Here is a 27,990-nt window from a genome sequence, read left to right as displayed (position 1 = left end):
GCAGGCCTTTTTGTCAAAATGAATGAAACTGACCATTGATATCCTATAACCTTAATTTAATATAAATTTATCATAACTCACAAAATGGGCTACATTTAAAATATTGCTGGGGGTGGCCCATATTCCAGGAAATGAAGGGGTGGGGTAAAACTGAGGATTTCTCCTGCCCAAGGTGGGCCCCAGTGGGCAGCATTGTGAGGTTAGAGACCCCCAAGTTCAGCTAGTCTGGCTTCTTTGGGATGGATTTGGTCAGAGATCCCAAGTTCAGAATCTAGGCCCAAAGACTAGAAAGAAAAGCCAAGGCTGGAGACACTTCAGCAGGGCCCTGCAGGCCCATGCTTTGGGCTCCTGCCCCTGGGCAGGGACAGAGCCAGAGCCTGGGAGCAGGAGACCCAGAGGCTCTGCTGCTTCAAAGCCAAGGCCTGGAGGTAGACTCCAGTGGCAAAAACCATGGGTGGATTTGTTCAACATCTATTTGAACTTCCTTCTAGTAGTGTTTTTTTTTTTTTTAAATGGCTGAGGTTGGAAAAAAGAGAACTACATTTCCCAGACTCCCTTGCAACCAAGGTGCTGGATCTGCTTTACAATCCCCCAAACAGAATCCTTCATGAGAGACCTGAGTTTGGGAACTGAATTGAGTGAGAGGCAGGCCTCAGGACATTCATTTGCTGGCATGACGAGTAGCAGAGGGAGCACAATTCCGTAGTCAGCAGCTTCCTGAAGCCATGGCTTCCTGCACACGGAAGCAGTGTTCCTGGTCAGGAGACATGATGAATCTGGCAGCTGGGAGCAATTCCTGGAAATTCAGCAAAGAGTCTGCTCCTCCAGCCCTTGCAATGATTTTGCAAAGCCATCAGGGACCCAGTAATAAATCCTGTCTAATTAAACCAGCTAGAGCAGCTCTTGTTTGCCACAACGGGATCTTAATGGAGATAGAAGCCTGATGAGACTTCCCACCCAACAGCCCTTTCCAGTTCTCAGGTTGTGATTAAAACACCTGCTTTCCGCAGCCTCCCCCACACCCTCCCCTGGTCACAGAGGTCTGGAGGTCTGGAGGTCTGGCCGGACCCGTATCCACGCCTCATCATCCGATGATGCTTGTCCTGTAGCTGCCTTTGGGCTGCTGGGCTCTAATCAGCCTTGAGGTGTGCCACTGTCCCACCATTAGACCCGTGGGCAGGACAGTGGTGGTACAGTAACAAACATGAGCTCAACTACTGGGTGCCTTCCACAGGTCACAGCACCATCTCTACCTGCAGAGGAGGGGGGGAAGCAGGAACACTAAAGTTCTTGGTCCAGAGGTGGAAGGAGAGGGCACTTCTCAGGCCACACTAGGTCCAGATACTGCCTGTGCTCACTGTGGGCTGGGGTCAAGGGTACACTGGGCCATCACTAGCTTGGTCAGGGGCAGTCTTAGGCCTGGGAGCCTAAGGGTTCTGAGTATCTTCTGAGCTGCCAACTGCTGGCAACAACACTCTGACATATCCTGAGGTTAGGGCATGTGGGCAGGAGGGAGATACAGGGAGACAGTCCCTTGCCCCTTGGAGGATGGGGATGAGGGTCAGGCAAGGGCTGCCCTGAGGAGAAGCCATGTAACATTCTTGGACCAAAGGTACATCCCCATCAAGGTCAGAGCTACAGAACATCAGTGCTGGAAGAGGGCTTGGGAATTGTGGAGCACATCCTCTATTTTACAGACAAGGGAGGCTGAAGGGTAAACAACTGGCCTGAGATCTCAGGCTGGAGGAGCTGGGCCACGGAGTCAGGCCTCCCGTCCCCTGGGCAGGGCTCTTCTGGCGGCCATGGCCTTGGTGTTTTCAGTTTCCTTCCAGTGCCGGTTTCCTTCCGGTGCATTAGATGCGGACGGTGTTGATCCTCAAGGGCTGTACATTCTTGCCATTGGCGTGGCTCTGCCCGGGGCTGAAGTAGGAGCAGAGCTTGCCAGGGAACTTCTCACGGAAGGTGTAGAGCCAGGACATGTCGTCGGCGTTGTAGAAGATGAGCAGGCCTTGGTCGTAGTCCAGGAAGACGCCTACCTTGTCAAGCTTATCTCGGACGTTGAGCCGCGTCCAGGGCTCCGTGCAGGCGCTGTACTGGTTGCCGTCGTGCATGACAATGCAGTAGAAACCTCGGCTGGGCTGGATCTGGATGCTGCCCTTGCGGCTTGCGGCCTCGTGTGCCAGCCCGATCACCCACTGGGTCTTCTCTGCCACCACCACCTCCCAGTAGTGGACGCCGCCACTGAAGGCCTCAGAGCCCAGCACTGACACCTCCACATCGAAGCGCTTTGGCGAGTCCTGCAGAGGCTGTGGGTGCAGGTTGCCATAGGCCACGATGGTGCAGTCGTCGGACAAAATCAGGCGCTGGTGGGCGGTGCCTGGGTCCAGGGTCAGGGCAGCTGGCACTACAGGGGATGGAGGAGGGAGACATGAGTGGAGGGAAGGCTGTGGACTCACCCTGTGGAACCTGCCTGAGGGTCGGGTTCTGGTTGGGCCACAGGAGGATGTGTGATGCTGAATACAAGCCTCTCGGGCCTCAGCTTTCTCTTCTTTAAAAGGGCAGAGTGAAGGCTAAGGTCCTTCCAGATTTCAGCTCGGCTCAGCAAGCAGGGGCTCCGGCTGCTTGTTCACTGCTGATGCCTGGGGCACGGCACATAGTGGGCACTTCACAAAAGTTTAGTGAACAAATTCAGAGCTGGGATGGAGCTTAAAGATTATTCGAGGGCTGGATAATCCCCTTTGGGGGTGATTTGGAAATTTGTGTGGGGAGTTTGGACTGTCTCAAAGATACAAGGATACAGGGATGTTAAATGCCCCGAAGGAAACCCACTGGGCAGTCCTGGGCCACCCCACCAATAACTTCCAAATTATGATACTCTTTATACAGTTTTAATATAAACTGAGTATTTTGGAATGCAACTGAGGAAAGACTAATTTGTCCTGTTTGAAACTTCACTGAGAATTGTTCACATCTCTGGAAACTTCATTTCTAAGAACAATGCAGTTGATTGATATAAGCTACCTGTTTTGGGCTGCATTGGGGGTAGGATGGTGTGTTTTACCTGACTACTTCATTGATTTCTAGTGTGGATGTGAGTGAACACCTACACGGCAATGTGCACAGTATTATTACAAACTATTTCTGCTTTTCCTTTACATTATTTTCAGAGGATGTACAAGTACATATGTATGCATATGTGCATATATTATATATATACTTGAAATTGTTAAAAGGTCATTCTATCTTTGAGACATTACAAGTTATTTGTTATGAAGGTAGATAATGAGTCTGAAAAAGCTGAAAGCCACTGATTCTAGGCCAATTCTCCCATTTGACAGATGGGGAGACGGAAACCCAGAGAGGAGACAAGACTGGTCTCAGGTATCTCAGCAAACACCGGCAGAGCCAGGCCCAGTCGTGGCCAGGCGCAGCGCAGCCTGGCCCCCTCTTCCAGTCTGCCTCTCAGTTGCTGTCTCCGTCCCGCTCAGGCCCAAGGCCTTCACTCAGACTGTCCTCTCTGCCACCTCGCCTCTGCTTATTGTAATCTCCCCCTGTACGGCTCGGTTCCAAGGCTGGTCTCTAGGAGGCCTTCCTGGTTATCCAGTAGGTGCGCCCACTCTTTCCTCTGAGATGCTTTACCTTCATTTGTGCCTCTCCCAGTACAGGGTACAGTGTTCTGGGCCCACACTTTCCCAGGAGGGAAGGACTGTGTGCTGTGCAGCCTGCCTCTCCCTCGTGTGCCTAGTGCATGCGGCAGATCTGGAAGGGCTCACAAACCAAACTGACCCAGTCTGTGTTGCTTTCTGAGCAGGCAGCGCGGGCTACGTCACCTGGCCCTGGGCTGGCCACGCTGGCTTAGCAGATTTGCCTCTCAAAGTCCCATGAACTCTTGTCTGTGTACCCTCTGAGGGAGCTGATGCCCAGCAGGGAGATGGGGGAACGTGGAAGCGATCCTCCTCAGTGCCGATGACCATTTCCAGGACAGAGCAAGATGGAGGGGAGGACAGGCAGCAAGAAGAAATCCTGTCACCACTTTTTGGAGTAAAGAAAGGACTTCATCCGGCTTTCTGGCACTTTCCTTACCAGTGAACAGGGCATGGTTACACTTGGCTGGAGCGTGACCCCTACTTCAGCCACTCCTATTGGCTGTGTACGTGCACAGAAATAAAGTGCCTCGGTGATGGCAACTGTCCCCAACAGGGAGCAACAGACGGCCCTGAACCCTGCTCCTGTCCACGTACCCACTAACGAAGCTGCCTGTTTGACACAGCAAGCTCCTCCATGAGCTCTGTCAGCAGTAAATTTTTCTTAAAGATTTTATTTAGTTTTAAAGAGAGGGGAGGGGAGGTAGAAAGAAGGGGAGAGAAACATTGATAGGCTGCCTCTCACACGGTCCCCCACCAGCGATCGAACCTGCAACCCGGGCATGCACCCCACCTGGGAATCAAACCAGCGACCTTCCACTTTGAGGAACATTGCCCAGCCGAGCCACACCAGTCAGGGCTGTCAGGGGTAAATTTGGTTTTGCATTTTACACTTTCCTTTCCTGTTCTTAGAATTCAGAGGGCTGCATGGAAACAATTAGCCCTGTGAACAGAGGGGTCGATGGAAACATGATTCTCTACCCTGGGATATTGAAGAGGGGGGGCCACGGGAAGGAAGACACTGGGTCCGAGTATGAATGTGTCACCCTGTCTGCGGCCTGTCGGGACTAGAAGGCTCCTGTCACGTGGAATGTGGGGATTCCCACAGTGGGGTCAGGAGGTAAGAGGTGGAGAAAGATGGAGAGAGAGAGAGAGAGAGTGTGTGTGTTGAGGGGGAGGAGATAAGGGAAGAAGAATCTAATCAGACACAGATGGGGCCACTTGTACTGGCTGTGGAATGTGGGCCGCACTCAGGTGTCTGCGGCATAGGGTCAGAGCAGGCACAGTGCCCAGCGGCGGGCAGCAGCAGTTCCGAGTGCCCTGCAGGCACCTGGGCCTTTTATCCGAGGTGCACGGGATGATTGGAGGAGACCAGCAAAATTGCAACTTGGGGCAGAAGGACTGGGGGGGGGAGACCAGCACACGGGCAGGAGGGCTCAGCCCCAGACTCTTGAGCTGAGGTAGCAGCGGCCACTTCCAGTGCTGCTGAGAGTTGGGAGGCTCATCTAGGAGGCGGCCAAGTGGGCTGCCAGTCGTTCTGAGATGGGGCCAATACCACTGAGTCCACGAGGAGGAAATCCTGCCCTGAGTGCCAGGTCCTGGGCACAGAAGCCAGGGGGGCTGGATGAGGGCAGGGCCCACCACTCATTAGGTGGGCCTAGGGGCTGGGTCTGCTGGCACTCACTGCATACTGCTGGCAGTGGAGGTGGGACTAGAGGTGGGAGAGGGAGTCCTCATAGCAAGGGCAGGACCCCACATCTTGGGGGCGGGGCTAGGGTGGGGCCTGGTGTTATTGGGCAGAAGGCGTGGCCTGACTCTTGGGAGGCTTTTATACCCCAAAGGGTGAGCTGAGGGCCACCTCTAGGGCCTCCCACTTCATCTTAAACAGAGGGTCCTGTCTTCTGGGCCACCCACTTACCCTCCCTGAGGCTCGGGCTGAGAGCAGTTAACAGCCTTCAGATCAGAGAGAGACTCAGAAGAGGACATGAGGCACTTTTTCTCCCTTTTAGAGGTCAGGGGACCCCTCCACGAATCCTTTATCCTCAGGAGAGGTGATAGCCCCAGGGAAGCAAGTCCAGTCCCCTGGGGTTGACTACTTGACAGGTCAGAGCTCTTTCCTAGGCCCCAAGACACTGTTTTTATAAAACAAAAAGCAGGCAGCCCGTCTGGTCTTCAGGAGGGTTCTTGGTCCATTTAAGCCTCTCTGAGACCTCGAGGTCAAAGGCATTTGGGAAGGAAAGTGGACTGTGGAGGCCCCAGGAATGTCTCCGGGCCATCGTTAAGCACACAACAAGGACTCTCCAGCAGTCCCAGCAGCACAGAAACTGCACAGTCCTCTGTGTTCTCAAGGACTGTGACTTTGAGCATGCTCAGGCCTGTCCTTTAAAAACTCTGTTCCCTCAGGCCTTGCACCCGCTCAGGCCCTCAGCTGCATAGTGCTGGCATTTGAAAAGCATTTTCCTACCCACTAGCTGGCGGGAATACCCCAGAGGCCCCTGGAGCACAAATTACCATACCCATTTTTCAGACTCGGAAACTGAGGCTCCAAGGAGAATTCTCTAAGTTCAGTGCCTTGCTCAAGTTGTCACTGGGGGTGGAAGTAGCACTGGAACATGATTTAAGGTCTTTTCTCGCATGCCTTTTGTGGCCCCAAAAAGCATGTTCAGCAAGACTGACGACCCATCTGACATTCACGGTAATAATGACAAACAGGTATCACGTACCTACTAAGTGCCAAGTTATTATCACAGATAAATGGTTTTAGGTAACTTTCACACGTACCGTGGCGTGGAAGGGAGATCACACTTTCCTGATGCCTGTTCCACAGACAAAGAGACAGGCTCAGAGAGGGCAGCGACTGGCCCTGCTTGCACAGCTAGGGGGGCAGCGAGCACGACGAAACCCAAAATGACTGGATCCAGATAAGCAGGGGTAGTGGAGAACAGGCCGGAGAGGGAGGTGGTAGGAAAAAAGGGAGTAGTGTTTCGTGTCCCTGGGACAATGGCCACCTGGCCTGGCTGGGGAAGAATTTGATGCTTGAGAGCTGGGACAAGCAGGCCAGGCAGTTGGAGGAGGGTTTCCAATGTCGCTGAGGGGTGGGACGAGGGGTGGGTGGTAGGAGAGGTTCCAGAGCAGGGGGTGAGGGTTTGGGGGGAGTGACAGGTGAGCTCTCAGAGGAGCCAACTGGAAGCCTGAGCTGCAAAGGGGGCATGCAGGAAGCTGCTAGAATCCGAGGGCTAGGTCCCTGGGGGCGCCCGCCCCTCCCATCTGGACATAAAGGGCCTTGGTGCCGGCAGAGGGGCCAGAATGACTTCACAGGCCCTACTGACAAAAGAACCAGCCTCACTGACCAGATCACTGTTCTCTGAACTCCCCAGGGGCCTCTGTTCTGGCAGGATGTTCAGGGCACATGTCACTCTGCTCCCTCAGCCCTTCTCCTCACACACTGGGGAGCTTTCCCTGGGGCAGTGGCTCTCAACTGGGGTAATGTGCCTTGCAGGGCACCTCGGGCAGTCTGGGGAGGGGGAGGGTGCGGCATCCAGCTGTGTGAGACCAGAGAAGCTGCCAAATGCCCTACCGTGCACAGAACAGCCCCCTACAACAAGGCCTTATCCAACCCCAAATGTCAGTAGTGCTGAGGCTAAGAAACCCGCTCTGGGGCAAGCAGTGAGTTCCCACATCCACTAGCTCTCTTGTGGGGGAGTCAAGACGGGAACACAAACAAGCATCCCTGTTTCACAGAGGAGGGCAGAGGCTCAAAGGAAGGAAGCAACTTGTTCAAGAAGATGTGGCAAGTTCTTTCAGTCCACTAATATTTATGAAGTCCCTACTTTATGCCAGTTACTGTTCTAACTGCAGAACTGAGACGAGGGCTCATTTTTTTTTTTTTATTCATTCATCAATAGACATTTACTGTGTTGGTTGCTGGGGGTATGTAGTGATGAATCAGACCCAGCTCCTGACCCCTCGGAGCTCACAGTCTAGTGAAGGAGACAGCCACGGGGACACTGATAAACCAGTGAGACCAGGAAAGCCTAGGGCTGCCTGGAGAAATCCAGGAAGGCTTCCCCACAGGGGTGTTTATAAACTAAGATAGGAGATAGGAGTTAGGCATCAATGACTGAGGTTTGTGTAGAGGGTTCCAGGCAAAGGGAGCCGCATGTGTAAGAGTATGGAGGAGGGAGAATGTGCCTCACAGGGCCTCTCGGGCTGAGGTGCCTGGACTGCCTCTGTGAGCTGTGACAGGGATGCAACAGGTGGCACCCAAAGCAAAGAGAGCTCTGAGACCCTCTCCCTGAGGGGCCTCCCTGGGTCAGTGGCTGGGGAGGGACTAGGACCCTTGGATGTGCTGCCTGCCTCCTTGCGTTCTGCTGCATCAGCCACGAGTGGCCCACTGCGAGGTCCCTCCGAGGGTCGGAGCACGCGGAGACCCCAGGCCCAGGAGGATAACCCAGAGTCCCACCCTGTCTGCTGGAAAACGGGCCTTCCCCCAGTTACTGCCCCTTTTCTGAACAAGGGCATAGAGCACTAGGAGGGGTGTCTTCACTTCTGTGAAATCGGTAATGGTGCATCAAATGAGGCCTTCCGTCACCTACGGGGGAGCCCCAACTCTGGCATTTATGTGCTCGGTGATTGGCCTTAGCCCCTCTCCATCCCTACCCAGGAGGCCCAGTTGCAAACACCCTGGGATCATTCATGCCCATGCCCATGCCCTCCCCACCAGGGACTGTCCGAAGATACTTGCAGGCTCCGTCCTCCCCTGAGTGGCACAGCCCTCAGCTTTGGCGCTCAGTTCAAACATTATCTATCCAGTGATGTTCGACGTCCCCTGGCTCCCCTTGCTGCTCCATCAGAGCCCCCCGTTACCTGCTCTGGGCCCCCACAGCGCTGGGTAAGTCCCTTTCTTACATAGTCCTTGTCTTGCTGGACAAGGTTGTGACCATGGAAAAGTTCCTAATAGCTCTGTGCCTCAGTTTCCTCACCTGAAAAAATGAGGATAACAATAGCGCCTGCCTATTCTCAGGGAGAACTCCCTGGTATATCCGTGTCTTGCCTGTAAAGGACATTGCGCCAGACTCAGGAACACACAAGGTTCTCTGCTGTCAAAAGGCTGGAATCTGCGGCCCCTGTGGGTCGTGTGATTTCAGGAAGGCATTGAGCCCCAGGGCCTGCTAACTCTGCTGGAAAACTACGCAGACCTTCTGCCCTCTTGGCAAACCTCTGCTCCCTCCTCGTGCCCATCCTCACTCTGATGAGGCTTCCCTGCCTCCCCGAGGGAGGTGAGGCCTCCAGCGGAGGACTCCCAGAGTCCCACATGGCCGCTCTGCTCAGTGCCCGTCATTCTGCCTTCTCGGGGCTCCCAGCAGGTCCCGCTCCTTGGCTGTCTCTCCAGCCACTGTCTCCCTCCTTCACCTTCAATTCTGCCTTCTCCTCCTGGGTCTTTCCCATCATCCCACAGATACGCTGTTATTTCTTGTGCCTTAAACAAGCAGCTGCTGCCGCACTCCCTCTCCTCCCCCGAAAGAAAACTCCTTGAAAGCGTTGTCTCCACACACTGTCCCCACTTGCTCTCCTCCCGTCTCTCTTGGACCACCTCCAGTCAGCCTCTTTGCTCCTGCTGCTCTCCCGAGATAGATCTTGTTAAAGTCAGCAAAGACCTTCATGTCACTGGACCTGGAGAACAGTCAGTTTCGGGTTTTCCCACCCTTGGACTAGCAGCCTTTGTCACCACGAGCCACTCTCCTGCCGGAACCACTTTCTCCGCTAGGCCTCCAGGACAACCCAGGAGGGGGGTTCCCTCCGACTTCTCTGGCGGCTCCTTCTCTGCTTCCTTGGCTGGTCCTGTTCCTGAATGTCTTGGGGCTCCAGATATTAGAGTGGCCCCCTCTCTCTCCCACCTGCCTTCACTTCCTAGGTGATCTCATCCAGGCTCATTCAACACAGTCTCCATGCTGAGGACGCTGGCCGTGACCTTTCTCCTATACTGCAGATTTGCCATGACAACCACCTCCTCCACATCAGCACTGAGACACCCAACTGGCACTGCGAACCTCAGTCCCATCCTTCCATAACCTCTGCCAAAACTGTCGCCCGCTTCCTTGTCTTCTTTCTCTCACTCGTGAGATCCAGTCCATTAGCAAATCCTGTCCCTCTCCTTTCAAAGTAGGTCCTAAATCTGATCACTCCTCACCACCTCCGCTGTCACCGCCTGGCTCCAGGCTGCCCACATCTCTCATCTGGATTACAGTAGCAGTCTCCTAACCCTTTTCCCAGCCTCCATCCTTTACCCTGTTCAGTCTGTTCTCAACCCCGCAGCCAGAGAAATTCTTTACAAACTCCAGCCAGCTCAAGTCGCTTCACTGCCCCAAACCTTCCAATGGCCCCCCTCTCACTCAGCATAAAATGTAAAGTTCTCAAACTGGCCTACAGGCCCTCGTGGTCTGACCACTAATCCGTCCCTCACCTCCTTGCACCAGCTTTCCTTCTCACTCCTGCCACTCCAGCCACACCAGCCTCTTTACTGTTCTTTGAACACTCCAGGCTTGCTCCCACCTCAGGGCCTTTGCACGTGCTATTTCTGTTGCCAGGAACGCTCCTCCCTGGGACGGCTACACAGGTCACTCTCCTTCCTTCAGGTCTTTACTCCCGTGCCTCGTTCTCAGTGTGGTCTCCTAACTGGATCCCTGACCCAAAATTTCTGTCCTACCTCAGCATCCCCAAGCCCCCTTCCTTATCCTTTATCATTACCTAATCAACTCTGCGTTTTACTTATTTACTTTTTCTTTCTTTGTCTCTCACACCTAGGACATAAGATCTGCAAGGGTAGAGATTTTTGCCTGTTTTGCTTACTGCTGTATCTCTAGTACCTAGAGTAGTGCCTGGTGTGAGGGAGGTGCTTTATATTGTAAACTGCCCAGGGCCTCGGTCTCTTCATCTGGAGAATGGGTATACTAATAGAACTTACCTCCTAGGGTTATATGAAAATTCCTTGAGCTAAGCGATTACATATGTACTCGGCATAGGCTCTAGAACACAGTAGGTATTCAGCAAGGCACTCTTTTTGTCCCTTGGGCCTGCCCCCTTGTTGTGTTTAGAGAGGGGAGCTGGGTGGGGATGTGCCCCATCTAGCCTCAGCCCATGATAATCCTTGCTTCTCCCTGGGCGCTCTTATTGAGAGGCAGGCAGGGCCTTTACCTGGGTGGATGTCTTGAAACAGGGACTTCCAGATGGTGTACTGCAGGGGGCCTGTGTACTTGGAGGTTGGAAAGTCTTCATATGTCAGATTGGTCTCATGGATTTTGCCTTTGAGCCTGGAAGGAGAGCAGGAGAGCAGGTTGCCTTGGGGGCTGGATTCCTGTCCCAACGCTGGGGCCCTACAACCAGCCACCTTCACGGTAGCTAACAGAGGGTGAGGTCACGTGTGTGAAGTCTGCCGGACCCAGATTCAAGTGCCTGCTTGTGGCACCTTCTATCTCTTAGCAATCAGCCTCAGTTTCCTCATCTTTAAAATGGGTCCTGTGATAGCACCTGCCTTCTAGGCTGTACAGATTACACGGCATAACGTATACAGAATGTTTGACACAGCCATGGTCAACACCAAATACGTGATGGTAGTTATCAGTGTAGATCATCAACAAATCCATGAGTAAGTGTTCCTGTCATTAAAGGTGGCTATGGCACCAGAGAGACCTGGGGTGCATCCTGGCTCTCCCGACATACCACGTGAGGAGTCTCAGCCCACTGATGCAGCTTCTCTGTGCCTCAGTGTCCACATGTGTGATGGGGATGATGGTGGTAACTACCTTCGGGGGGGCTATGATACAATATCGATGTTATAAATAGTACATCACTATGTACTGTGACATACATATTGTAATACAAGTAATATATACTATATTGTGTATATATAAATACATAAAGCCTTCAGCATAGTCTCTGGCACACAAAAAATGTCCAATATATTTGATAAAGATTTGAATGAATGAATTCTCTGCTAACTGCCCCATCTGCCCCATGCCCACCACCCCGCATGGGCTAGGGAGGGGATACCCATCTGGGGAAGGTCCCTGACAGGTGGGCAGTTACCTCTCTGACAGTGAGGCCACCCCAGCCAGGAAGGTGTGTCGGTCGGTCTCGGCCAGCCGCTCCTGCAGGATCTGGGCCCCTTCTTGCACCTTGCGCAGCTGCTGGCTGTAGCGCTGGACTTTCTGCTCAATGTCGGTCAGTGTGCGCGCCGTGTCGGCCTCCAGCTCCTCCAGCATGGCCTTCTGCCGCTCCCGCAGCAGCCGGTGCAGCCGCTCGAAGGCCTCGCCGATGGTGGTCCGCAGGCTTTTGGTGGAAGACTGTGGGGACAGCCATTGGGAGTAGGTTAGGGAAAGCAGGTGGGGCGGTCCCTGGGTGAGAGGAGGACACTGAGAGCCTTGGCACGTAGAGAGGAAAGGGGGAGAGGACACCCTTGGTGCGGGGAGTGGCGCAGGAGAAAGTGTCGTGGTACAAAATGACCCACTCAGCCAGGTGCAGCCAATGATTCTGTGCGCCCCATTAGGAAACTAATGGGGTGGTCCAGGTGGGACAATGAGGCATGAACGACGGGATCAGCAAAGGGACATATATGTCTTGAAAGACATTTAGGGTGTCAAAGACATCTTTGGCCCTGGTGGCCAGGTTTCAGGCTGCAGTGAGAAAGGTGTGAGGATGAGGCCAGATTTCTGGCTTAGGGGTCAGAGGGATGGGAAGCTGAAGCTGGGGTGGGGGGGCAGGGAGAAGGTTGTGAGTGTAACCTGGAATACAGTTAAGTCTTTACTTTCTAAGTCTCGGCCAGCGGGGCTCAAAGATGACAAACAGATGGCAGATACCAGATGCTTTAGAAACTGCAATACGCTGGGCACACCTTGGTGGTCACTCGCCCCACCTGTCCCACCACCCCTGAGACCCGCTGGCCGAGGAAGAGCGGGGCAGGGCATGGGTTTCTGCGCTCGTCAGGCTGGGAAGCCCCCAGCTCTGGGCCTGGTATCTGAGCTTTAGTTCTCTTATCCATGAAAGAGGGAGCACGACCACACTGCAGGGTTATGGTGCGGGTTAAGTGAGGGAACATTCGCCACATGCACGGCATTGTTCAGGTTCAGAGAAAGGGCCTACTTATTTAAAAGGCATCAGTTCTAACGCGTCCTAGAAGTCTTCACTGGGAGCTGGCTTCTGAGCTGCAGCCTGGCGGATGAACGGGATGGCAACTGCGGGCCAGGGACACAGGAAGAGGGGCCAGCGAGAGTCAGGATGACACACACAGGGCACGGGCGTGTGGCCCGGCCGCAGCGGTGTGTGGGGCCTGCCTCTGCAATCTCACTTTGTGGGGTTTTGGCTGGGAGTTCACAGAGTCAGGCGTCCTGCCGTGTGCAGTGTCCAGGGCTCTGTGGGAGGCTCCACAAAGGCTCAATTAGGGCCAGTTCCCTCCCTGTCTGGGCCGCCGGCCTGCAGGAAGAACAGCTGGCAGTGGGCCAGCCTCCCTGCGCATGCCCACCCAGAGCGCCAGGCAGACAAAGGGGTGGAGGGGAGGCTGGGGAAGAACAACCAGGCTGCCTGTGGCCTTCCTGAGCCCCTCACTCAGGGAGGGTAGAGGCTTCTGCGGTGGCAGGTCGCAGACAGAGAAGACGGGCCTGCCCTTCCTGCACCATCTGCCGCTGCCCTCCAAAGGTCCCCCAGTCCCATGGCCACCCCTTCTACTTCCTCCTCAACCTCTGTGAAGCAGCCTTTGGCCCACTGGGCCCCCTCTACTAATTGAAAGTTCTGTTTTGCCTCCCACCTCTGTGGCTGCTCCCTCTCTGCCACTCATGTTCCTCAGGGTGGGGTGATGAGCGGCAGAGAACTCCTCCCGTTCTCATCCCATGTGTCCTCTCACCTCCGGCTCTCCGTGCTTTGAGGATGGCTCCCACGTCCTTACCGTTGGCCTTCCACCTCCCCTGAGCACACGTTCATCTTTCCACCTGCCTCTTCCACACGTAACCTGGGATCCCGAGGCCCTCCAGCTCACTCGGTCCAAAGTCAACTCTGTGTGTCAGCCAACAAACTCACTGCCAGAGTGATCCTTCTAATGCGCAAACTGGGCGACAGCCAACTCTGCGTTTGGGGGCCCTTCTTGGCGCCTTGACGACTCGTTACATTCCGAATTCCTTAGCCTGGCATTTAGAGTCCTTCATTAATCCTAGCTTACCTCGCCAGTGCCACAGCATTTGGATTCTACCTGCCTAGAATGGACGCCCCAACAATCATTTATGCAAAAGCTATCTCCTCTGTGATACCTTCCTTTACTTTTTCAAGCAGTTACTTAAAGGTTTCCAGGGCATTTTATAAATGCTTAATGCACTGACCCACAGTTCATGGCTCCCAGCTAGGAGATCAACCCCCCTGCCCTATGGTAATGATGTCTTTCTCAGCTCTACCCCTCAATGACCCCCCGCCCCCCGTCCATCCCAGGGCCTGACACAAGGCTGGTAGCAGTCAGTACCTGCCTGAGAGGTGAAGGAGTGAAGGGTCTCGCTCAAGATTACTCTACAAAGGTGGGTGCAAACTCCATCTCATTTTTAGGGTGGGAACCCAGGGCTTCCTAGAAGAAGAGGGGATGGGTAGGGAAAGTGGCAGAGGCAGCTTAGAACTTGAACATCTGGGTGACAGCCACCCCAGGAGACCCAAGCATGTTCCCTGACCTGCCCGGTTTGCTGATCACAAAGCCAGGGACCTGGCTGAGGGTCTCCCAGCACCAGGCTGGGATAGGTACTAGGTTCTGACAGAATTGGAAAATAAGGCCACCTGATAGCTCTGGGACCTCAGGCCAGTCCCTCGACCTCTCTGTGTCTCAGTCTCCTTGCTGATAGAATGGCCACAATAGTTTCTACCTCAAAGGGTGTTCCCACCTGCCCCCCTTACTCATTTGTTTGACAACTGTTCACTGTGTGGGAAGCACCTGGTGCTGGGTCTGGGGAGTCCTGCTGTCCTGGAGGTGGCATGCGGGGGGGGCTCAGCGAGACAATGAATGGGAAACGGTTTCTAGCAGAGAAAGGTTTATCCTAATGGGTGTGTCCCAGTTACTTTAGTTCTGTCCATGGCAGAGCTATCCCAGCCTCACCCCCAGTCCCTTTGGTGCTGTGGCTGGGAAAGAAGCCCCCGCCCAGCCCACCACCTCCCTGGGAACACAGTGGGGCTTGGAGGAGCTGGGCCACTACAGAAAAACACCCTGCCAAGAATGCATCACTCAGTCAGAGCCGACCAAGGAAAACACTGGGCCTGGGGAGGTCAGACAGACCCTCAGGCTGGGCCGCTGGGGGAGCAGGCGCCGCAGGAAAGCGGAGTCAGGCACCAGGTGAAATATGACCTCCAAAGCATCCATAGCATTTCTTGTATAAACACCCTAGTCCAGACAGGAAGCAGGGCTGGGGGAGCTGGAGGGGAAGGTGGCCCCACAGGACCCCCCAGAGGTAGACAGATGGACAGGAAATCAGAGGAGGAAGAGGTCAGTGGAGAAAAACAATGAGGGGGATGGAGAGAGGAGAATGCCGGGGAGAAGAAACAGACCATAATGTTCCCACCTCATCCAGACAGAGGCTTCCATTTGCTTCTCTTTTCAAGGAAGGTATAGAATCACCAGGCAGATGGGGAAAGAGGCCGTGAGAAGCAGATAGGCCAGAGTCCTGGCACTGTCTCTCACCTGCTGTCTGCAGAGGGTCCCACCCAGGGGTCCCTCTGGAATATTCTCTGGAGAAATGTGTGAGACCCCACAGCAGGTTGCCACGCTGCAATGACAGATCTGGATCTGCAATGGCCTCCCGGTGCCCCAGTGTGGCCTCCCCAGGCCCAGAGCATTCTTAATGCTCCGCTCCAGCCCCTGCTGGCCGAGGCACTCCTGCTGATGACGCGGAGCCACAGTGAAATCACCCGAGAGCTTAGGGTCCCCAGTTCTTGGTCCCAGAAAGCCGGGGCAGAAATCAAAACAAGCCTTGCCCAGTTAGTGAGCTGTCTGTGAGGGGAACTTAGAGGGAGCACCTCAGACCTGCGCCGGGATCCGGAAGTGAGCTGCGAGGAGCCTGGCAGAATCCCCACTGTCCAGATAGGATCCCCAGAAAAGTACGCAGTTTACTGCAAGTCATAAGGTGAGGGAGTGGCTGCCTCAGAACTCACAGCCCCTCTCTTGGGTCAAGAGAAAAGACTTTTTTTTTAAACATGGTAGCCAGAGACTGCAGAGTTTGCTCCCATAAGCCCATGGACAGAGCTTCAAGGGAAGATGTGTTTAATAGTTCAAGAGGGGAAAAGACCCCTGCAGGGAGCCAGGATTTTCCCCAGGGTCCCCGGTCCTACCTCAACTTCTACCCAAAGAAGGGAGAAGAGGACCCACTCTTAACCCAGGCACTAAACCAAATCCTTGTCCTCAGTCACGCTGGAGTGAGACCCATCCCATTAATCTTTGCCGACCCCTCAACCTCGGTTTCACCCCCATAGCCCCTGCCCTTCCACTTGGAGTTTGGCCCCTCAAAGCCCCACAGCATCCCCGAGCCTCTGCCCATCTCATTCCCTGTTGGCTCCGCCCCCACGGGGTCCCGCCCCATCGGGCCGGCTCCACCTCTTTGCCCAGGCCTAGCTCACCTTAGTCTCCGCCAGCTGTCGTTTGAGCAGCTGCAGCGCCTCTGTGTGCTCTCGCTCGCTGTCCTGAAGGGCCTGAAGCTGCTCCTTCAGCTCCCTCTGGGGGGAAAAAAGTCCCAGTTTACAGGGTTTGCCAGTTTCTGTGATGTGAACGATCCCACCCAAGCCGGTTTCAAGCTCTCAATGGGAGAGGTCACAGGACACTGCAGGGCTGCGAGGAGGTTTGCACTGTCACTCTCCGGAACCGGTGCAAACTGGCTCCAGCACACCACTGCCTGGGGTCTTTTCCTTTAGACTTATTATTTTTACATGGAGGAGAAATACACCCCCACCTAATTTCAGCTCCTTTGAGTCAGGATTACTAACAGCTGAAAGTCATTCCTGATTGATTCCCGTGCAGCTGAGCCGTTGGAGCAGGTGGATCTCATAAGAGTGCAGAGTGACTGCTCCTCAGGCCCTGCCAGCTCAGGACAAGGTCTGGCGGAGATAATGTTGGAGGAGGTGGGCCCAGCGCTGCAATCCTCCCCACTGGTGGTCCTCGTGGGTCCACAAAGGACACAGCCCCCCAGGCCGCTCTTCAGAGTCCCTGAGAAAACTGCCCTGGAGGCCATGTTCTGAACAGGGCCCCTGAGGGACTTGGACACATTTCCTTCCTGCTTTCATGCCAGGGAATAGGGACAGCAGGCTTGTCCCTTCCTCTTGGACCCCAGCAGCAATTGAATTGGGCCCCACATGGTGCTGTGTCAGCGGCAGGGAGAATGATGAGGGACAAGTTCCAACCGATGATGCCTCAGGAGGGGTGCAGATGAGTTGGGGGGAGGACAGAGACACAGACATTACCATTGCAGTGAATGCTGGAAGTACAATATTAGGGGACTCCCAACCTACTCCCGCCATGTTCCCCACCTCAGTGAAGGGCACCCCACCCCCCACTGCCAGCGAAGCCAGAAATTGGGGAGTCATCTTTGACACTGTTCACCTACCAATCCAGTCTTCAGTTTGCCCTGAAATGTGTTCCCTCCTCTCCATGCTTCTGCCATCACCACCCCCCACCCCTCAGCCCCCACTCCAGACTCCTGGGCTGTGGTCCCAGGCCCCTCCCTGGCCCTGCACTCTCCAAGTCCCCCCACTCCCCACCCTGCAGCTGCAGTGATTGTTGTAAAGGGCAGGTATGTCCACGTTCCTCCCCCCACGCCTTCTCCAAGATTCCCACATTGTCTGGGAAGAATGGCACAAATCGGAACAAGGTATTCAAGGCCCCTCACCACCGGCCCCAGATTTCTTTTCCAGCCTTAACTCTTGGTCTAGACTTGCACTGTGCAATATGGTAGCCACTAGCCACATGTGTGTGTTTAAGTTAAAATGAAATAAAAACTAAATGAAATTAAAACTTATGTTCCTCAGTTGCACCACTTGCACTGGAGTGCGCTCTTCGAGTGCTCAAAAGTCACACGTAGCTTGTGGCGTCTGTATCAGCACAGACCCACAACACTCCCTTCATTGTAGAAACTCCTGGACGGTGCTGCTTCAGGTGCACTAAGCACCGTGCGTGCTGTCCTCGGGTCTGTGTGTCTGTTGTTCCCTCTGTTTGGAGTGCTCGCCCACATTGTCCTTCACTTATTATACTACATGCCCATCTCTTAAGACCTAGAGTAAACGTCATCTCACACTGTCTACACTGTCCCAGACCCTCCTTCGCTGGCACCACGGTGGCACACATGGCACATCCATTACAGAGTCACCTGTCCATCTCCCCCACGAGACTGTGGGCTCTGGAGGCAGGGACTGCATCTGATGGATTTGCACTCTCAGTACCTAGGACAGGGCCAACCACAGAGTGACTCTGGTGTGAATATGTCCAGGGAAGAGGCTGCCCAGACCTGAGTTCACCTCCTGAAGGGTGGGAGGGGAGAGAGGGCCCCAGGCAGGCAGTTCACCCCAGGAGGACTACCTGGACTGAGGGAATAGATAACTTAGGAAAACCAAACCGTGGAACTCACAGGGCAGGACTAGGAGGCACCCTGAGCTTTGCCTCCCCTGCTCCCCGCCCCCTTCGTCTCCTTCTAGGCCTGGGATCAGACCTGGTCAGGAAGCTGGCTCTGCCACAGGCTCCCTGTGTGACCTTGGGCATGTACCCCAACTCTCTGTGCCCCAGTCCCTCATCTGTGAAGTGGGGATAACAGTACCTCCCAGGGTTGGGAGGGAGAAATGAGATTAATAGTAGGAAGTGTATAGCCTCACAGGCCAGAGCTTGGCTTACACTGAGCACTCGGGAGATGGAGTGGGCACCGTGTCCCATGTGAGGCTTTGAGTCACTTCTCCACGTCCTCACCCCTTGCTGTGTCCAGGTGCCTCCCTGCATCCTCGGGCAGCCAGAACAGGAAGGAGCTCCCAGGACCATCTGGTCCAACCCCCTGGATTTCTAAAACAGGAAATTAAAGTCCAAGAAGAGGGACCGGGTGGCCCACAGCCACACGGACTGACACAGGAGGACCAACCAGGTAATTTACCCCTAGCAGAGGTCAGACAGGAAACATGAAGCTATCGATAAACTCCTAAGTGACAAGGCTAAATGGGAGGATGGATGCTGGCACTGCCAGAGCTGGGGACAAGAAGGGGTGGAGGTGGCGTGATTGGGGTTTGAATTTCACAGGCGTCATGTTGTCTAATTCTCACAAGCTCAGGAGGTTAGTGCCTTATCACCTCCATCTCACAGAGGGAGAAACGGAGGCTCAGAGAGGCCGTGCGGCTGGCCTAAGGTCACTCAGCTATAAGGGGCTCTGAGTGTCTCCAAATCCGTGCTGGAAACCCTTGGCTGCTCTGTCTCCCACCCAATTCAACACAGCATCATGCCTGGTCACCCACAGTCAGGCCTTGGGTCAGCCACTCCGGGAGCTATGGACACAGTCCTTGCCCTTGAGGAGGCTGCGGTTGGTTGGGGAGGCAGAAATGTGAATGTGAGACTCCACAGGGGAACAGAATAAACATGGTGGGACCACCTAGGAACCAACCCAGCTGGCTGCCACCATCCGACACCCTCCCTCCACCTCAGTTGCCAAATCTGTGAAGCGCAGCTAATAACGGCGCAGGCTCCACAGGGTTGTGCGGATTACATGACGACCTAATTCACGACCCGCCACGATGCCCAGGATGTGCTCTGTCGCTCTTAACAGTTGTCATTATCATCACAGTAATTACAATAATATAGAAAGTAGGGACTCAGACCTGGGGAGCTTCCAGGAGAGAGTTTATTTTTGGTGGAAGGATCAGGGAAAAAGGTGGGCAGGGTTCCTTCTAGTCTCCAGGGTGGGGCCCAAGCATTTTGGCAGACAGAACTAGTCAGGCAGGGGCACACCTACCTGGCATGGGGGCAGTAAGGGATGGCTGGAGCCAAGTATGTGGCCAGGGACAGTCACAAGCTGAAAGGTCACCAGGCCGGCTCAGGTGAGCGTTGTGGGTGTGGAGAAGGCCTTGAAGGTCAGCCTGGGGGAGCTGGCCTCCGCAGGGGCCAATCAGAGCTGAGGCGGGGCAGGAGGAGGGGAGAGGAGGAGGCACCGGCAGAGGGCAGAGCCCCGGCTCTCCACCCCTTGCCCTAGAGAGGGGATGGAGTCAGGGCTGGTGCAGACCTGAGCACACAGTTACGCAAAAATGTCAGCTGAGAGGCTCTGGGGCTCCTTTGGAGAGGCCAGGGCTGGGATAGCGGCTGGGGCAGACGGGAAGCCAGACCTCCCCTCCTGAGAGGCCGCCCTCTCCCAGCCCAGAGGACAAGGCTGCCTCAGGAAGCCACCTCCCCTTGACTTCAGGGACTCTGCCCTCTCACCGATCAGTGCAGCCCAGTGGAGACAGCATGCATTCTGGCATCAGAAAAGTCTGGGTTCAAATCCCAGTGGCACTTCTTTCCTTTCTTAGTGTCCACCTCTCAGAGCCTTATCATCAAATGGGGATAAGAGCCACCATGAGGTTGTGATGAAGATTAAACGAGCCGGTACCCATGTAAGGGCCCAGCACGGTGCTGGCACGTTGAAGGTGCTCGAGGCCCTCTCCCGTCCTCTGTGCCCTGGTACTGCTCTCTCTTCCCTTCTCTGACCCAAGGATGCTGAAATCTTAACAGGGCAAACTGAACTTGCGTCTCCTTTTTCCTTTCCTCCCAATCCCTCTTCAAGGTCCAGACTCCTGATGCTCCCGCTCCTCCCAGCAGATACGGACTCTGGTTTATCTTGTCTATCTCTGAGCTTTGCTGCCTCTGGCCACGCATCCTGGCTGCTCCCCCAGCCTCCAGGCTGCTCCCACCAGTCCACCCTGAGCAGATCAGCCCAGGCCACGCACGCCTGCTCAAACCCGTTCCTGGCTGCCCAGCATCTCCAGGATCAAGTCCAAGCTCCTTGGGCTGGCAAAGAGTGTATTCAAGGTCCTTCCTGAGCTGGTCAGACCTCACTCTCCCATTCTCGCCTCCTCCCATACAGCCTCCCTTCCAGACACAACACAGCAGGTGGTGCTCACCTCCACGCCTGTCCCTGGGCAGACTCAGATAACCCGAGTCCGAGTTCCAGCTTCAGTGATGGTAGTTGTACTAAGGCACAGTTTCTGAGCCTCAGTTTCCTCATTTAAAAATGTAGCAATGAGACCCAATTCATAAGGTTGCCATTAAGATTAATCAAGAGAGAGAGGGACAGAGAACCACAGCAAGGCCGGGGCTCATTCATTCTCTCCTCACAGGCCGTGGCCTCAGTACCTGTTAGCAGGGGTGTCAACTGGAGACGTTACTGAATGAATCTGAGTGCAGAGTGGAACCCACCTCCAAGTCCTCTGTACCCCTCCCCCGCCCCAAGTGTCCAAGCAGATCTCAAGGTCCTGAAGGTCAATGATGTTGTGAAAACACCAGTGGATGAGAGTCCACTGAGCTGGGTTCCGGTGTAACTGCGGGTGTCCACTTCCCGTGTGGAAAGTGGGGAGAGGGTGGAACTGGTGGTTTCTGAGCTCCCTCCCCATTCGGATGCTCCCTGAGGCAGTTAGAATATTGGTGGGGAGGCTAAGCTCTAGGCAGACAGACCCTAGTCTGCATCATCCCAGCTCCGCCTCACCCTTGCAGTGTGACCTCAGGCAAGTTACTGAGCCTCTTGGCCTCAGTGTCTTCATCTGTGCAATGGGCTGATCCTAGTCCCACTCAGATTAGGGAAGGGAGGCGGGGCTGCTGTGAGGATTCAATGCCTGTAACAGCACCTGGCACACAGCACGTAGCCAGTAAACTTCGGCCAGTGTCTTTTTTAGAGTTGTTACTACTTCCGTTGTCACTCCCTACCACGTCCTTTTCTCTCTATGAAGTAAACTTCAACTCCAGGTTTCTACACAGTAGCCTGTACTTAGCCAAGGCAGCCTGAATGGACAGGACACCTATGACAAGGGAAGTAAGAGGCCAGCAGCTGGTCCTGGCTTCGACTCACCGCCAGCCTCACCCCCACGGAGGCCGCTGCCTGCACATGAAAGTCACAGCAGAGGCAGCTTCTCAGGACACAGGCAACCTGGCTGCCTCCCTGTTCTTTGTATCTGTCATTTCTTTGAATAGGCAGAAAGTCTCTCTCTCCCTCTTTATACATCAAGTGGACAGTCTTGTTCCTACTTCCATTTCCCAGACTGGGAAAGGGTGCAGAGAAGGCATTACCTTCCATTCAGGTAGGGGAAGCCGGAGGCAGGATTCAAACCCGGTCCCCCTAACCCTTTAAGCTCCTTCCCCATGTGGTTGCCCCGGTGTCCCTGGATCCCTACACCGAGTATTTCAGGCGCACATCCAAGGCTGACACACTGCTGTCTCCTGTGGCATGAAGGAGGCCTTGGGAAAGGCTCCAGCGGTCACATGAGCCCGGAGGGGGTGGCTGGGCCTGAACCCGATCCTTTCCCTGGAGGTCAGGAAGCTGAGCTGGCCACAGAGCCGGATACCCTGCCTGACCAAGACACGACATCCAGCCACCTGCCCCTGGTGCATCAGCGGATACAGACAGTGTCCTTAGCCTGACCCTGTGCTGAGTACTTGAAATACAAAGACAGGCAGGAAGCGGGTGGGGAGGTGGGAAGACAACCGCTCGGCCTTTGGAGGCAGCTCCAAGGCCATACGTGGCCCTGTCAGACTGGCCTCAAATCCCGCCTGTGCCATTTACTAGCTGGGCGACCAAACAAGTCACTGCATTCCTGAGCCTCTGTTTACTTATCTGTAAAAGAATTAAATTACAGTACCCACTGGGTAGGGCGTTATGAAGATTAAATGAGGTAATACCATAAATGCGCTTAGTACAGCCCCAGACATTATTAGGCTAGAGCTCAATAAGTGTTGCCTGAGAAATCCCCAATCCTGCTGAGATGGGGCTCCCTCCCTCCCCTTTGCTCTGTGGTCTAGTGCTCAGCAGTGAAAAAAGGAAAAGAAAAACAATGCATCCCCCTGCCTACACACACACACACACATATTCACGTGTTATTTACACAACAAAAGTTCTGTAGAACTAGAAAGCAATTCTAAGCAAGTTTTCCTATGGGGTGGCACTACTAGGAGACTTTAACTTTTACATCACAAGGCTCTGTTTATTATACTAATCCTATAATCTGAAAAAAAAAGATACTTAAAAATTGTTGTGTGCCAGGTACAGTATCAGGCACTTTTTAAAAACAGATTTTGTTTACTTACTTATTTTAGAGAGAGAAAGGGAGGGAGATAGACAGGGAGAGCAACATTACTGTAAGAGAGAAGTATCAGGTGGTTGCCTCTTTTAAGCACCCCGCCTAGAGACCAAACCTGCAGCTCAGGCATGTCCCCTGACCAGGGATTGAACCGGTGACCCTTGGCTTTGCGAGACAACACCCAACCAACTGAGCCACAGCGGCCAGGGCAGTAGCAGGCACTTCGGAAGCAGCATCCCTCACCTTTACGCTGTCTTTGACCCCTGTTATAGATGGACAGGTGGAACCCTAGAGAAGTGAAGTAACCTGACCAAGGACACACAGCTTCTCATGCTGACACCAGGGTCTGACCCCGTGTTAGAATCTGGAGAGTGTCAGGCAGTTCTGCTTGGCAGGTCAGGAAAGGCTTCGTGGAGCAGGTGACATGTGAGCTGAGCCTGGAAAGCTGAGTAGGTCTTCTTTAGGCCTGGGTTTTCAACCAGGGGTGACTTTGACCCCGGGGCACATGTGGTGAAGTCTAGAGACATTGTGGGTGGTCACAGCTTGGGGGACAGGGGTGCTACTGGCATCTAGTGGGTAGACAGAGGCTGGGGATGCTGCTAAATATACAGGGCACAGGATTGCGTTTGTGCCTTGCACAAAACAAAGCCTTCTTTGGCCTGAAATGTCAATAGACATTTGACATTTGACAGCAGAGTACGATGTGATATCCTAGAGCTGTTATTATTTATTGAGTGCTTACTATGGGCCAAGTACAGTACTAAGTTCTTGCACATGTCCTCTAATTTAATCCGACCCCATCAGTCCATGCTGTCAATGAAGAATGTAAGGCTCACAGAGGATAAGTAACTTTTCTAAGGTCACACAGCCAGAAAATGGCAGTGCCAGGGTTGGAGCTGTCTGAATACACAGCCAGAGAGCTCTCCACCTTTCTGCTCTGCCGCCTCCAGGATTTGTAATAAATGTACAAGCTCCAGGCCAACTGGAAGGGGGGGCACAGGTCTCCGACTGAGCCTGGGTCCAGCTTCCTCCGGCCTCAAGACCTTGGGCAAAGCCCCCATCTGTCAACTGAAGGTTGCACCAGATGATCTCCAAGGCCCTGTTATCTTTAGGAGAGGGGCCCAGTCCCAGGCATCAGGAGCCTGCATCTGGGAGGAGAGGGGTGTGGTGAGTAGACTCAGCCTCATTCCCAGTGCCTAAAGAGCTAACGAGCTGGCTTCCCCACAAGGAGACAGATGCAGGTAGAGGTTGGGAGTGCCTTGAACCTCACCCAGGAGCTTACCTCTCCATTAGGGAGGCATGTTTCTCTGTCACCTTCTTGCCAAGCCCAAAGAGGCACCAACGCCAGGCATTCTCAGGCAAGAGAGGCAGGTCTGGGCATTCCCCCATCTGGGCATGTGAGTTCTCACAGGTGGGAGGAGAAAGAATGGGAGTGCGTGCTGACCTAGCCCCCTGCCATGTGCCAGGTATCCCTAAAAGCAGGTCCATCTCAGATCAGCCTCATGAAAACCCTCATAGGAAAGAATCATCTTGACCCCACTTTACAGACGGGAACATCAAGGCTTACGAGCAGTGGCTTGGCTAAGTTACACAGGTCATGTTGAAGGAAGGTTTGGAAAGCAAGTGTGTCTGACCCCAGGACAATAACCACAAGGTAGTGAGTGGTAGTCCTGCTTGTCGTTTCCCCTAAGAATGAACAGGGTTTCAATAATGTCTGCAGAAAACGTATGTTCAGTCTCTCCTATATTCCCCAGGACACAGAATGGACCAAAACATAGTAATTCTGAGTTTCTGGTTTACAGAAAGGGAAACCAAGGTTCAGGGAGAAGATTTTCCAACTAGAAAGTTGCACAGGGAGAGGAGGGGACTCAGGGATCCGGCCCGGGTCCAGCTGTGATTTCTAGTCCAGAACTCTCGTTGTCTGGTGTGTGGCTTTGGGTATGTCACATCACCTGGCTGGACCTCAGCCTCCACAGCTACATAATGGAGAGGATGGACAGATGGTTTCAGACAGAGTCCCTTCAAACCCTTACAACCTGTGCCCAATTCTGTCAAAGGCTCTTTCCTCCTCTTCCTAGTTTGTGTGCCTGGGACAAGGAAGGTGGAGGGCCAATACTAGCCTTTTACAAGCCCTCAGAGCCCCGAACTTTTGCTCTTTATCCTTAAAGAGCTGGACTGGAAGAGAGCCAGTCACGGTTTGGAGATGAAAGGGACAGAGCGTGGGTAATGGTGAACATGAGGCCATTTCTCCTGGGTTCCACACTCATCTCCACGAGCATCTGCCAGGTGCAGGCTGACTTGTAGGAAGTCATGTAGAAGGGTGGGGGGACGTCCCTACAACATGGGACAAAGTAGTTATTTATCTCCTGAATAAGCATCTTGAGGTTCAGAGAGCTCACTGTCTCCCAAGTTAGCCCACTGCATGTTCATAAAATGTTTGCATCAAAAACCTTCTGCTTCCAAGTCTCCATAAGTCTGGGTCAGCTCTGGCCAAGGTTGGTCATTCATTCATTCGTTCATTCAGCCTTTACTGATATGTGCTGTCGACCAGGCCTTGTGCCAGGCTTTGGGGCCACAGCTAAGATGAATAACAGACTGTGCCTGGTCTTGGGGAACTGTGTGCTGGACTGGTATGCCAAGGCCTGAGACATGAGGGGCTGGATTTAAATGATTTCACTTGAGAAAAAGATTCTAGGCTCCAGGAAGCTTGGGAATAATTTTATTAAATATAGTAAAATGAGTTTCTTGCTGTAAGATTTCTCCAAGCCTTCAATATGAAGATGTACACTGAGAATCCTCCAAGGGGTGATGAATAGAGAATATACTATATTTCCCACACATAGCTTTCTGGAACAGCACTTTTTAAAACATCATACTTATTAACAGAGACTATTAGGGGAAATGCAGCTCTAGTGCAATTTTTTTTTGCCAGTGGATCTTGGGGATGCTTACACAGAGAAAATGTTTGAGCGGGGCTTTTAGAATTCAGTAGGAGTTGGTTAGTGAGGACAGGAAGGTTTAGGGAGAATGTTTACAGTCCTAGGCTGACTGTGCTCAGGTTACTGTGCATGTACTGTTTCGTTCAGTCCTCAAAGGTCCTGATGTGAGTGACAGAGCCAAGGAGGTCATCAAAAGCCCCTGGAGACTCCTGCAGGTCCACACCCTGCCTTCTCAAATCACCTTACCTCAGAGCCTCATTCTCCAAACCCTGAGTCCTCAAGTCCTGACCTTAAACCCCAAACGGTTCCTACAGTGTCCGGACTAGATCCCAGCCTTAACCCCTCACACACCTCGGCCTAGCCGTTGGCACCCGAACCTACCCTCTCAGTGGTTCGCCGAGTCTAAATTGGACTCTTTCAGATTTAATCATTCGAGCACTGTCCCATGCTCCTGACGCACACCTGACTGAGCCTGGCCCCTCTGGGCTCCCACGCCCGCTGCCCAGCTACTCCATATAGTCCTGGCCCATCCTGGGAGGCAGTTCCACCCCATGTCTAGCCTTCACTGTGTTCCCATACCAATCTGTATTTGTCCCAAACTGTCCTGAACAATTCGTCTGTGGCCAGGTCCAGTCCCTCCTGACACTTGACAGTGGCCCTATCCTTGCCCAGCTCTGATTCAGCCCATCCCCAACCCTGTCCCAGCCTGTACCTGGTCCAGTTCTGGTCTTATTTGTCCTTCCCTCACTGCATTGCTGACCTCTCCCCAACCATGGACCTACCCCAACTTCAGGTCTACCTCAGGCCTCACCCCAAGCCCCGCCCCTCACCACAGCCCTGCACCGGCTCCGCCCCGTACGAGTTCTGATAGGGCCAGAACCCTGCCAGGGACCCCGCCCCGTGACAATTCTAACTGGGCCCCGCCTGCGGGCCAGCCCTGACCCCGCCCCCGGGCCGGCCCCGCCCCCCGGCTCCGGGCCTGTTGTGGTGCCCACCTGCAACTCCTCGAAGGCATCGTCTATGCCGGTGACTTGGTGCTGCTCGTGCAGAGCGGGCTCGTCGCAGAAAAAGCAGAGCAGTGCACGATCCGTGAGGCAGAAGAGCTTGACCTTGTCGTGCGCCTGGCAGGGTCGTGCCGCGCGGCGCGCATTGAGGATGGCGTCCAGCGGGAAGGCGCTGTAGCGCTCCACGATGTTGGCCAGCTTGAGGCTGGGGGCGAACGCCGGCTCGGCGAACGTCCGCCGGCACTCGGGGCAGTCGCGGGCGCCCTGCGCCTCCTGCCGCACCCAATGCTCGGTGATGCAGCGGCGGCAGAAGTAGTGCTCGCAGCCCAGACTCACAGGGTCCTGGTAGATGCTCAGACAGATGGAGCAGAGCAGCTCGTCCTTGAGGCTGCAGGCCATGGCTCCGGGGGCGACGGAGATGGGGGCCTGAGATGCAGGGGGTCTGCTGCGAGAGCACGGCGTTGTTGGGGGCAGCAGGGAGTGATGCGTGCGGGAGCAGGCAGGGAGAGAAAGGAGTAGGCGCTACAGGAGGAAGGAGAGTGGTCCGGAAGGCGGGTAACGTGAGGAAGGGGTAAGGAGTAGGGACTACCCGAGATGAGAGCTTAGGAAGGTGGTCTCAAGGCAGTGGATGACCTGGAGCGACGGGTGCTGGAGGGAGGGGGTCTGAGGGAAGGGACTCCTGGCAAGAAGGTTCTAGGGGAAGGGACAGCCCGAAGGAATGGGTGCTGGAGAAGGGAATCCAAGAGGGGGACGGAGGCCTCGAGGGGGGCTGAAATCCCGGGATAGGTGCGATGGGGGGAGGGGAGAAACTGGGGATACGGAATTCTGGGGGAGGGAGAAGCCAAGCGGAACCGCACCGCGGCTGTGCCAGGCAGAGGAAAGAAGGGGTGCAAGCACGCTCAGCAGCCCGATCCCGGGCTCAAGACCCGGCTCGGCGCATATCCTTACCCCCGCCGGCTCAGCAGTCACTGCTCTGGTCCCAGCGCAGCCTCTCAACCCGGAACCAGCCAAGCGGGAGCGCCAAGCAGCTGTGACTCCGTCCCCGCCCCCGGGGGCGGGACCCAACCGACTCCGCCCTCCCAGCAGGCTGGGGATGGAAGGGGCGGGGCC

The 27,990-nt window shown here is 54.5% G+C and overlaps 2 protein-coding genes across 4 annotated transcripts in view; one reads left to right on the top strand and one right to left on the bottom strand.

Moving 5' to 3' along the window:
- Window positions 1-4,206, top strand: part of AZIN2 (antizyme inhibitor 2) — a 45,849-nt gene extending 41,643 nt beyond the window's left edge. The window contains exon 9 of the mRNA XM_053660457.1: window positions 3,339-4,206. Within this exon, the coding sequence (XP_053516432.1) occupies window positions 3,339-3,629 (291 nt within the window). The 3' untranslated portion in view covers window positions 3,630-4,206. The remainder of the gene's footprint in view (window positions 1-3,338) is intronic.
- On the bottom strand, window positions 36-27,900 carry TRIM62 (tripartite motif containing 62). Of its 3 annotated transcripts, none has more exons than XM_053660455.1 (7): window positions 27,829-27,900; window positions 26,872-27,325; window positions 18,532-18,693; window positions 16,275-16,370; window positions 11,730-11,986; window positions 10,839-10,954; window positions 36-2,404 (listed from the first exon to the last, which is right to left on the bottom strand). In XM_053660455.1, exons 2-7 carry the CDS (start codon window positions 27,277-27,279, stop codon window positions 1,854-1,856), a joined length of 1,590 nt encoding a protein of 529 aa, XP_053516430.1. In that variant the 5' UTR covers window positions 27,280-27,325; window positions 27,829-27,900; the 3' UTR covers window positions 36-1,853. The 3 variants fall into 3 exon arrangements, with proteins under 3 accessions (XP_053516430.1, XP_053516431.1, XP_037005392.1); XM_053660456.1 differs by having other exon boundaries at window positions 26,872-27,322; window positions 27,829-27,881; XM_037149497.2 differs by lacking the exon at window positions 18,532-18,693.
- Window positions 27,901-27,990: the final 90 nt, after the last annotated feature.

The sequence above is a fragment of the Artibeus jamaicensis genome, unplaced genomic scaffold (assembly GCF_021234435.1).
Source record: "Artibeus jamaicensis isolate MK-2021 breed Jamaican fruit bat unplaced genomic scaffold, CSHL_Jam_final scaffold_847, whole genome shotgun sequence".
In the NCBI taxonomy this organism is placed as follows: Eukaryota; Metazoa; Chordata; class Mammalia; order Chiroptera; family Phyllostomidae; genus Artibeus; species Artibeus jamaicensis.
This window is presented reverse-complemented; position numbering and strand designations above follow the sequence as displayed.

Coding starts and splice junctions, on each gene's coding strand:
- TRIM62 (XM_053660455.1), bottom strand. CDS start 27,279: ATGGCCTGCAGCCTCAAGGACGAGCTGCTCTGCTCCATCTGTCTGAGC. Junction 18,694..26,871: donor ATGCCTTCGAGGAGTTGCAG/GTGGGCACCACA, acceptor TTCCTGTTTTAG/AAATCCAGGGGGTTGGACCA. Junction 11,987..16,274: donor GACAGCTGGCGGAGACTAAG/GTGAGCTAGGCC, acceptor CTGTCCCCACAG/TCTTCCACCAAAAGCCTGCG.